At 36.0% G+C, this 12,447-nt stretch overlaps 1 protein-coding gene across 1 annotated transcript in view; it reads left to right on the forward strand.

Annotated features, from left to right (window-relative positions):
• Positions 1–8,863: 8,863 nt before the first annotated feature.
• The window catches only part of LOC123664632 (golgin subfamily A member 4), a 95,257-nt gene continuing 91,673 nt past the window's right edge, over positions 8,864–12,447 (forward strand). Inside the window, exons 1-2 of the mRNA XM_045599150.1 lie at positions 8,864–8,984; positions 12,232–12,386. Coding sequence (XP_045455106.1) covers positions 8,975–8,984; positions 12,232–12,386 — 165 coding nt within the window. The 5' untranslated portion in view covers positions 8,864–8,974. The remainder of the gene's footprint in view (positions 8,985–12,231; positions 12,387–12,447) is intronic.

Raw genomic sequence — 12,447 nt, forward strand, 5'->3', positions numbered from 1 at the left:
AAACAGTGTTCACAATAAAGTTTTACATAACAGATAATTGTGTATTTAGATCTATTTTATATAAAATATTTAGACCTTGCAGAAGATCAAAGCTTTAATAATACTGCTTTCAAGAATTGTTGTGTTCTTGTGGTTAGTAAGGTGACGAGAGCTTGCTCGAAAGCAGAGCAGTGTATGAGTAGTGTCGGCAATGTGTTTGCGATGACCACCAGAAGGTGTCGCAGACGTCTATAGACTATGCTAATTGCTTACCATCAGGTGAGTCGTACACTTGTTTGCCGATCTTGTTGTAAAAAAAAATATTATAATGAGGAGATCATCACCTTATCATAATCATCTAATATGTCAAGTTTTACTTCATTTTGAATCTCCGTTCCCTTGCCTTTTTTAAATGTAACATTTCAAAGGTAGAAGAATATGTAGCTAGTTCTATATGACGTTTGCTAGTCAGATTATAAGACCCTCATGAACCAGGGCCCTCAGGTGTTCTGCAATGCTAGAAAAAAAGAATGGCTTGGTCTTTACTTATTCGGTAGCTATGCCACTGTACGAGTAACAATCGCCGTCAAGTGTCAGTGCAGTAGCAACTGGGACAAACAGTTTTTTTTACATAACTTAGTCGGCAAACAAGCATGCGGCTCACCTTATGGTGAGCGATTACTGTAGCTTATAGACGTCTGCAACACCAGAAGCATCGCAAGCGCGTTGCCGACCCTATGCCCAATTCCTCCCCCCAGGAGCTCTGGTCACCTTAAACAACAGGAACACAACACTACTAAAAAGCAGTATTATTTAGCTATGATCTTTTGTAAGGTCGTGGTACTGCACCAGTCGGGCTACTCCATATTTTGAGCAGAATTTCCTGCTTAGCCATACCCCAGTTACACAGTACAGCTTTCCGTGTTAGACCGGAAACAAATATTTGTATAAAAAATGGTAGGGTATAGGGGGAGAATATCTTGCGCCATTTTTGGAGCAGCATGACTGGGGAGGTAGTTCAACCTTACAGAAGATCATTGACAAATAAAGCTGCTTTTAAGTGGTGCCGTGTTCCTGTGATGGTGTGTCAATGTGCTTGCGATGTCCTTGGTGTGGCAAATGTACCTTGGATATGGTGTTAATCTAAAGGTGCCATACGGACCTTACGCTTGGTTGGAACTGTAGTTTATATAAAAAATTAAAATTGAAGGAACATGAGTTCACGCCATTTTTGGCGTAAACTCGCGGAGGCTTATCTCCAGTAGTGGACTGCGATGGGCTGAAGTGAGTGACAAAAAGTAAATACTTTAAGTGATATAATTTATTTTCATATCTTGTAAAGTGAATAAAAGTCCACACACTGTTAAATTCCCGGTTTAAGTTTTCCAATACGAATATTGTATAGTTCGCTTATTCGGGGGTCGAAAGTGTTCGCTACCTCATCAACAAGTTGCTGTGATTATCGTACTAAAGTGGATGGAGTCATGGATCGTAGTTGACTCGGCTAACATCATGTCTCTGTTTTTTTTTTTCTTTTATACAAGACTTTTTATGACAACCCAAAAAAAAAATATTTAAAGTTTGTTGGAACTGCTTGGAAGATATGCGCGAATATATAGTTAAGTGATTTTAAGCTATGCGTTTTTTAAGATATTTAATCTCGGTATCTAAAATTAATTGAGACACTGTTTTTGAGACGCTTACGTAATAATAGCTGTCTAATCCTCGATCATGCGCAGTAAAGACCCTTCTCGAATGTTCCTACATAATGACAAAATAAATGTAAGTATAAAAAATAGCTCGAGAAAGAGCTAATGTTAAATTCTCCGTATTATATACATGTATATTATTTATATATAAATGAATGTTTACCTGAAAGTTATTAATAGAATCGTAAATATGCATTTGATCATGTCATGATCTTCAGCAAAGTATTGTGCATGAGCCCACAAAGGTTTCTGAGTTGGTGCGGCCAAAAAAAAGCGTAGCAACGCGCCAATGGCACAGCTAGTATACAGGGTGTGTCGTAAATAGTGGATAATCCGTTAACTGGAGGTAGCCCTGATGTCGATCTTCAAGAAAATGTACTTTTTATATCAGGATTGCCAACACTGTGAAAATTATGAATATTTTTGTGTTTTTTTCAAAAATGTCCCACCGCGACTTTTAATTTGGTCATAATTTTTACAAATTAAGGTATTTTAGTGTACTTTTTATTTTATTTTACTTGGGAATACTTGTACTATCTAATGAAATTACTATTTCTGGCATAATATTTTCTAAACTTATAAAAATTAGCGTTAGAAGTTATTTTTATTTTTCTTCGTTACTTTTTGTCAAAATTTAACCATTGATTGTGAAAAAAAAATGTACGACACTAGAATTGCCCAGTATTTAAAAAAAATACTTAGTTTGTGTAGTTTCTAAAAAGGTATAACAATTAGTACTTGACAAGCAAAATTACTTTGTATGAGCGAAAGAGCTTATGACGGTCAGAAAGTTGATTTTTCACGTAATGCGTCTATGTCCGAATTTAGGCACCTTAACTTATTAATATCATTTATTCAATAAAAAATGATATTGTGTAACGTAATCTAGCTCATAGAATTGTTCAAAATTATAAAATTAATTTTAATTAAAGACTTGCGACTAACTTCATACCAGTTATTTCAAGGTTAAAACACACGTGAAAGAAGGACAAAGAAAGCAATACACACTCGCCCCGCGTGCGCAAGGGACTATTTGACTATTGTTCATCTAATAAAATGCTCCATCCCTATCACACTCACCAATTGTGAAAAAGACAGCCGCGGTCTTTGTTTAATACGACGCTCATATTGCTCTTTGTCAGTGTGATTTAATACGTCGCATGCGCTCTTCTTTACTGTGTATTTTCAACGCCTACAACTTTTTGATATTGGACTCTGTTTTGCTTTGTGATTTGGACGAATTGGATTCGGTGATCTTGACAACTTGGCTTTTCTTACGGACTTGTGAATTGTGCTGGAAACTTTTTTCTGTAATTTAACTGAAACATGTCTCGGTACACACCGACTGAATATGCAAACATGCATTTCATTTACGGCTTATGCAACGGCAACGCCAGTAGAGCTGCTGCACTCTACCGGAGAAGATATCCTAATGTTCGGCATCCTGATTACCGTGTCTTTATTCGAGTGCACAATTCACTTTGTGAAGGAAGATTTCCCGGGACTGGCTTAAGCAGAGCTAGCGAAGGACGGCCTCAACGACACAGTGAAGTCGAAGTGCTAGAATTGGTTGAAGAAGACCCTTCTACATCCTTAAGTCAAATAGCAAGACGTACCGGTATACCGAAGAAATCTGTACATAGGATTTTAAAAAGACACCAACTTTATCCGTACCATTACCAAAAGGTTCAAACTTTGATGCCAAGAGATGGTCCATTCAGAGTAACATTTTGTCAAATAATGTTACGAAAAATAAGAGAAGATCCAAACATTTTTGAATATCATATCAAAAATTGACCGCTCCAGCGGGATTCGAACCCGCGTCTTCGACATACCGTGTCGACGCTCTAGCCAATTAAGCTATGGAACGATATACTCGCCAGAGCGAAACTTTTGATATGATGATTTTTACTTTCGGTTTAAGCGAACCGTGGCGCCGTCTATAGTGAGTTCTTTACAGAGACTCGTAACTATTCAAAGTTTCATATTACAATGAAAATCTTTGACAGGAGACGACACCATGCTATTTTTAATATGTACGATTTTTATTTTTGTGTTACCCACAATTAGGAATTCTAAACATTTTTGAATATCATATCAAAAATTGACCGCTCCAGCGGGATTCGAACCCGCGTCTTCGACATACCGTGTCGACGCTCTAGCCAATTAAGCTATGGAACGATATACTCGCCAGAGCGAAACTTTTGATATGATGATTTTTACTTTCGGTTTAAGCGAACCGTGGGGCCGTCTATAGTGAGTTCTTTACAGAGACTCGTAACTATTCAAAGTTTCATATTACAATGAAAATCTTTGACAGGAGACGACACCATGCTATTTTTAATATGTACGATTTTTATTTTTGTGTTACCCACAATTAGGAATTCTAAACATTTTTGAATATCATATCAAAAATTGACCGCTCCAGCGGGATTCGAACCCGCGTCTTCGACATACCGTGTCGACGCTCTAGCCAATTAAGCTATGGAACGATATACTCGCCAGAGCGAAACTTTTGATATGATGATTTTTACTTTCGGTTTAAGCGAACCGTGGCGCCGTCTATAGTGAGTTCTTTACAGAGACTCGTAACTATTCAAAGTTTCATATTACAATGAAAATCTTTGACAGGAGACGACACCATGCTATTTTTAATATGTACGATTTTTATTTTTGTGTTACCCACAATTAGGAATTCTAAACATTTTTGAATATCATATCAAAAATTGACCGCTCCAGCGGGATTCGAACCCGCGTCTTCGACATACCGTGTCGACGCTCTAGCCAATTAAGCTATGGAACGATATACTCGCCAGAGCGAAACTTTTGATATGATGATTTTTACTTTCGGTTTAAGCGAACCGTGGCGCCGTCTATAGTGAGTTCTTTACAGAGACTCGTAACTATTCAAAGTTTCATATTACAATGAAAATCTTTGACAGGAGACGACACCATGCTATTTTTAATATGTACGATTTTTATTTTTGTGTTACCCACAATTAGGAATTCTAAACATTTTTGAATATCATATCAAAAATTGACCGCTCCAGCGGGATTCGAACCCGCGTCTTCGACATACCGTGTCGACGCTCTAGCCAATTAAGCTATGGAACGATATACCACTAGAGCGAAACTTTTGATATGATGATTTTTACTTTCGGTTTAAGCGAACCGTGGCGCCGTCTATAGTGAGTTCTTTACAGAGACTCGTAACTATTCAAAGTTTCATATTACAATGAAAATCTTTGACAGGAGACGACACCATGCTATTTTTAATATGTACGATTTTTATTTTTGTGTTACCCACAATTAGGAATTCTAAACATTTTTGAATATCATATCAAAAATATATTTATATCGTTCCATAGCTTAATTGGCTAGAGCGTCGACACGGTATGTCGAAGACGCGGGTTCGAATCCCGCTGGAGCGGTCAATTTTTGATATGATATTCAAAAATGTTTAGAATTCCTAATTGTGGGTAACACAAAAATAAAAATCGTACATATTAAAAATAGCATGGTGTCGTCTCCTGTCAAAGATTTTCATTGTAATATGAAACTTTGAATAGTTACGAGTCTCTGTAAAGAACTCACTATAGACGGCGCCACGGTTCGCTTAAACCGAAAGTAAAAATCATCATATCAAAAGTTTCGCTCTGGCGAGTATATCGTTCCATAGCTTAATTGGCTAGAGCGTCGACACGGTATGTCGAAGACGCGGGTTCGAATCCCGCTGGAGCGGTCAATTTTTGATATGATATTCAAAAATGTTTAGAATTTCTAATTGTGGGTAACACAAAAATAAAAATCGTACATATTAAAAATAGCATGGTGTCGTCTCCTGTCAAAGATTTTCATTGTAATATGAAACTTTGAATAGTTACGAGTCTCTGTAAAGAACTCACTATAGACGGCGCCACGGTTCGCTTAAACCGAAAGTAAAAATCATCATATCAAAAGTTTCGCTCTGGCGAGTATATCGTTCCATAGCTTAATTGGCTAGAGCGTCGACACGGTATGTCGAAGACGCGGGTTCGAATCCCGCTGGAGCGGTCAATTTTTGATATGATATTCAAAAATGTTTAGAATTCCTAATTGTGGGTAACACAAAAATAAAAATCGTACATATTAAAAATAGCATGGTGTCGTCTCCTGTCAAAGATTTTCATTGTAATATGAAACTTTGAATAGTTACGAGTCTCTGTAAAGAACTCACTATAGACGGCGCCACGGTTCGCTTAAACCGAAAGTAAAAATCATCATATCAAAAGTTTCGCTCTGGCGAGTATATCGTTCCATAGCTTAATTGGCTAGAGCGTCGACACGGTATGTCGAAGACGCGGGTTCGAATCCCGCTGGAGCGGTCAATTTTTGATATGATATTCAAAAATGTTTAGAATTCCTAATTGTGGGTAACACAAAAATAAAAATCGTACATATTAAAAATAGCATGGTGTCGTCTCCTGTCAAAGATTTTCATTGTAATATGAAACTTTGAATAGTTACGAGTCTCTGTAAAGAACTCACTATAGACGGCGCCACGGTTCGCTTAAACCGAAAGTAAAAATCATCATATCAAAAGTTTCGCTCTGGCGAGTATATCGTTCCATAGCTTAATTGGCTAGAGCGTCGACACGGTATGTCGAAGACGCGGGTTCGAATCCCGCTGGAGCGGTCAATTTTTGATATGATATTCAAAAATGTTTAGAATTCCTAATTGTGGGTAACACAAAAATAAAAATCGTACATAAGAGAAGATCCAAATTTTTTCGACAAAATTTTATGGACAGATGAGTCGACGGGAATTGTTGGTGGGAAAATAATAGGCCCATATGAGTTGCCAGCGACATTAAATGCTGAAGGGTATTTAATTTTTTTACAAAATAATTTACCTGAGCTGCTGCAAAACTTATCACTTGAGACAAGAGAAGGAATGTGGCTGCAAAATGACGGGTGTCCCGCGCATTTTGCTGTTCGGGTGCGGGAATATTTAAATGAAGCATACCCAAATAGGTGGATTGGGCGCTTGGGTCCAATTTTATGGCCGCCACGATCGCCTGACTTGAACCCCCTGGACTTTTTTTATTGGGAATGCATTAAGGAAAAAGTGTACAATAAAGCAGTGTCCACAGTCGAAGAATTGCGCACACGTGTGCAATTAGCCGCTGGTGAAATTGAAGCATCAGGCTATGCACGCCGTATCAAAAGATCATTTATAAGGCGATGCCGAGCCTGCATTGCTGCTAATGGAGGGCATTTTGAACATTTACTGTAATGTAATAAATGCGTTTTTATTATAAAAACCTTTGTTTTTTTTTTTCTTTTTGCACATTTAACTAACACAAATGCTAATGACACAAAACGAATTTACCGACCGTCATAAGCTCTTTCGCTCATACAAAGTAATTTTGCTTGTCAAGTACTAATTGTTATACCTTTTTAGAAACTACACAAACTAAGTATTTTTTTTAAATACTGGGCAATTCTAGTGTCGTACATTTTTTTTTCACAATCAATGGTTAAATTTTGACAAAAAGTAACGAAGAAAAATAAAAATAACTTCTAACGCTAATTTTTATAAGTTTAGAAAATATTATGCCAGAAATAGTAATTTCATTAGATAGTACAAGTATTCCCAAGTAAAATAAAATAAAAAGTACACTAAAATACCTTAATTTGTAAAAATTATGACCAAATTAAAAGTCGCGGTGGGACATTTTTGAAAAAAACACAAAAATATTCATAATTTTCACAGTGTTGGCAATCCTGATATAAAAAGTACATTTTCTTGAAGATCGACATCAGGGCTACCTCCAGTTAACGGATTATTCACTATTTACGACACACCCTGTATATTATTTTATAAATTAAATACTATTAGTTAATATATGTATAACACATACAAATATAATAGACATCAATAAATAAATTGTGAGTTTCCCACAGTTTCACTTAAAAATTCTGGAATGAAAATTATTATTTCTGGAATGTTTCTGTTAACATATATTGTAGCTATAATAAAGTGTTAAATGTATCAGAACAAATTACGTAATATCCGTTTCGCTGAAACGAGAAGCGGGGCGGATTAAGCTCTATATCCGTCTCCTTAACGATAATATTATAAGTCCTTATTCAGTTAGTAACAGCCTAGGTATTAGTTTCCCACGATATTGCTGTCTAGTTTACTTAGGATTTATGACCTAAGGTCGTCTGAGAGTCTATAAATCTACTAGCTTACCGGGCAAACGTTTTCTTGCCGCTAAACGCTATTTAAAAATAGGGATTTTTGGTAGAAGGGTGAAAATTTAGGGTTGTATATATTTTTCAATGCCAAATCATAATGAATTGGATATATTCCAATTCATTATGATATCCATATATCCTTATACGTAAAAGTGTATTTAAAAGGGTTTTTAAGTCACTAAAATTCTCAATTTTTATTTACCTACGCTAAAAAAAACTATAACAAAAAAAAAACGTTGGTTTACGTTATGTTCATAAGACTTTAATTAAAAAGAAAGCGAAATGAATCGAATGCGCTACGCGATGTAACTCGTACGGTCTTAACAAATTCAACATTAATCGTTCGTTTATACCGTTCTGCTGTATAGCTCTGTTTAATTTTAGAGCTTACGAATAACATCATCTCGGACAGTCGGACAGTGTGATACTCGGACCCATAGATGTACAATATAAACTCGTCGGACCGCAGCGAACGTAGTTCGAGTAACAGAGATTATGTAGTCGATAGTACTGTCACAGTGTACGATTAGTTCGATTATGTCCGAATAGCGATTGACGTTTGGTACATTTCGTACCGTACTAAGTAACGTAACCTTTTAGTACATCGTATATGTGCTACCCAAGACTAATAAACAACAGATGCACTGATAACGCCACCTAGTACATCGTTAGTCATAGTTACCTACCCTCATTCATTCTATTACTCGAGTCATTCTGACGTGTATAAAGCGATCGGTGCAACTGTGGCTAAGGCAGTCTTGGCTCTGGCTTGGCACGGTGCACTTGTTGTATCCTACTAGTAGCTTAACCTAGACTCTTTCAACAATTAATTTGTGCAAACGAATTAATTGTTACATATTATATTACGATTTATAATTTGCCTAGGCAGGGCGGACAACTCGGGCAGTGAAGGTGAGCGTTGAGGCGCATCTCAAGGAGGCCCTCCAGAAACCTACTGTCCTAGGTCGCAAGTCCTAGGAATTGCTCTGAGTTTCTTCCTCTGCCACGCGGTGGACCCGGCGCCCTCACGGCGAATCCATCGAATGCTAAGAAGTTAGTTTCCCCTCCGTTAACTAATAACTATCTTGTGTTACCCTACATTGTAATTAACCAATCTGACCTCCTTCTTTCCTACATATATATGTAACAGCAATAATAATAGTAATAATAATATATTCTTTATTGTACACCAAAATATAAACAAACAGTAGTAATTACAAAAAAAAAAGATGTACAAAGGCGATCTTATCGCTGAAGAGCGATTTCTTCCAGATAACCTTTGGGCACAGGACATGATATAGTAGTGACGGATAGGGTGTACAATATTCTTAAGGATGGATAAAAATAGTGTATGATAGATTCATTCATTCATACACATACACATATAAGTACAAATATCCATACATAAATAATCAAAATAGTATTAATATACGTGTATAAATGTAAAATATATATTGATAATATAAAATATATAATAGCAATACAAAAAAGAATAATTTGGAATATTAATTCAATTCCTATAAGCTTTTGCGATGTATACAATATTCGTTACACAGGCTATAAACCCGCTCGCTACGACTAGCAGCGATGTAGCAAAATTAAAAATACGTGAAGTTAAAATATGAAAGAGTTGACCCTATATGTTAATTGTATCTGGTTGTTACCTCTGCACAGTACGCCTAGTTTTCGATATAATCGCTTTTAAATCAATACAGTATTTGAATATTTGATGGACAGAAACGGCACGTGTAGCGTTGCGGCGAGCTCGATCGATTGTCGTTCGTCTACGTTTCTATTTTCGTTTCATTCTATATACAATGTAATCGTCGCTACGTACTTAAAGCCTTTTGTATTCTGGAGTTACAGATAATTTTTTAGTCTCCTTTTGTTCGATGTTTTCAATTCTGTGCGCAGAACGTTTGCAAAACTGACATTTTGTGATGTTTTATTCAAGTGTATCATATTTATGTATGAACTAGCTGTAGGTTATTTTACTACCTACCAGTATGTGGCCCGATCGTGTCTTAGGACATTCTCGAAGAATAATTGTGTTTGCTCACAAACGAAAAAAAACCGACTTCAATTTCATCGACGAGTAATACAACGTAGATCAACGAAAAAATAGTCAAGTAACTACGCGTTATCAAAGATTACTCAAAAAGTAGTTATCAGATCTCAGAAAAGTAGTTGTTAGATCTCAAATAAATTTAAATGGGACCAATTGACACACACCACCTTTCGATTAAAAAAAATTGTCGAAATCGGACCACCCGGTCAAAAGTTCTGATGTTAAAAAAAAGAAAAAAAAAATACAGTCGAATTGAGAACCTCCTCCTTTTTTGGAAGTCGGTTAAAAACGCCATAAACTAGCTACTCTGGCTTAGTGTCGAAAGACTCGAAAGGCGAAAATGAGAGCCATGCTTTAAAATCGAGGATGCCTTTTTGTCATCCCCAACTCATTTTTTACCTTTTTCTTTTATGCCTTTGATTTTGATGTAGGTAGCAGAGTTTATGGGCGGTAGTGGTCGCATAATGCTGGTGATCCTTCTGTTCGTCTACTGCTTAAAACAACAACAGCAGTTAGACCTATACTTTAAAAAATAATTAAAGAACGTAGAAAGGCTGCAAAATATCTTGCGGTGACTTGTGGAAAAAATCACCTAAAACGTCAACAAATCTAACATCTCACACACACTTGTCAGTTCTCTTTTTATACATAGTTTTATATATAGTAAAACTTTTATCCTCCATTAAGGTAATTGGTAGTAATGACAATAATGCCTTGGTCGGACTGAACGCTTATTAATTTCGCGTAAGTACTGGCGTTTGTAAGTTTCGTTCTTTAATTTATTATTTCTTGGTTTTAATGGTTTTCAATGTCGTCAAAACTTGAACAGATGGTTTCGCTAATGTCGCGTAGAATTCTTTAGGTTTCGTGTTGTATTCCACTTCAATAGTCCAAACTTATCAAAACGACATTAGGACTGGAGCACAGCAATGCTATGACGTCACATCGAAATACTAAGTAAGCGTCCAGTGTGTCGAAAGCTTTATTGTTTGACTTAGTGTAAGATCCCGCTGTAAAATCATTATGTTCAATCACGTAGATAAGGAAAGTCCAATTTCTGCAAACCTTTATGAATAGACAAATACATTGATAACAGAGTGGCAGTCAATTTAAGGAGTACCGTCAAATACTTTTAATTAAATTAATTTTAATTATTTTCCAAAAAAAGTCCCTTGTGTCCTTTAAAGTATATCTGAAAATTTTTGTGCATCACAAATCTCAAAAACCGGTAGGTGTACATTACCTTATTTGGCCTATTTTTTAATCTAGCTAGCTATTAAGAAATATTTACGAGGTCTTAGAAGGTTATATATAACGGAAAATTCGTTTGCCCAATAGTGGGATATTTACTATTTCAGTTGAGTTTTCTAGAATTTTTTATTCACCTCCTGTAAAAAAATTTAGTTCCTTATATTATGGTTTACTAAAAAAAAGGTTATAAAATAAAGTCATGTTGAGATGGAGACCGCAATCGCAAGACGTAGCCTATATATTATACTAGACTTTCCTCACAGTTTCACTCGGCTTTTACTCTTACATCATCAATCTAGTAACCTGTTATCAGCGCGTTTGAACAAAACGAACAAACACACAAATGTTTAATTTAAAAAAAAAAGTATAAAAGATAAAACTTATGATGTATGCCGATGGAGTCATTCATTTTATCAGGGTTGCTGAAAGACGCCTGTAATGTTTTTATTATGTGTTTCATATATAGACTTAAATCGATACAAAATGACCTTGAAGCAAATTTCCGATACTTTCTCTATTAATCATTTACGTTCTCGAAGCCTATGTTTCTAAAGGCTCAGAAATAAATCGAATGTAAATATAAATGTTGCTGTTATTTTCTGAATAAAGTACTGGGAAAATTCCGATCTGTTTGATCAGATTTAGGGTATAGAGCCAGACGTGGGAGTGGCCAATGTCTCTTTTAGTAATTTTACTTCCTTTATTGATAACGTACGTCTATTTTGTTGGTTCTGATAAGTTATTTATTATATAGATGAGCATACAGGTTTTTTGCGTTTTGGTTCAAATATGGTATTTTTCCGTGAAAAGATTTTTTTTTTATAGATACGATTTACCTAACTATTTAAAATCGTGCACAATGTTATGTGTACCTTTATTTATATACTTGTTCTTAAGTAATTTCTAATAAATTAGAAGTATTGGTAAGAATTCGTTTTGTTACCCTTTGCCTTGATCTTAAGTTGTTATTGTCTCCCACAGCTAGAGTTTCTCGTAAGCCTCCGCGTGCCTTGCCTCCTGTTCGCAGAGCGCCGCCGAGAGCTTCGCGTCTCCGCTCAGCATCAGCTGGCCGAGATAAACGCTCCGAATTAAGAGCTCGATATTGGGCTTTGCTTTTCGGAGACTTACAGAGGGCTGTAAGTAATTTAAAAAATCTTTTTATTTTTATTAATTTATCTAAAGTAATAAACGAGTTTA

This window comes from Melitaea cinxia, chromosome 22, assembly GCF_905220565.1.
Source record: "Melitaea cinxia chromosome 22, ilMelCinx1.1, whole genome shotgun sequence".
Lineage (NCBI taxonomy): Eukaryota > Metazoa > Arthropoda > Insecta > Lepidoptera > Nymphalidae > Melitaea > Melitaea cinxia.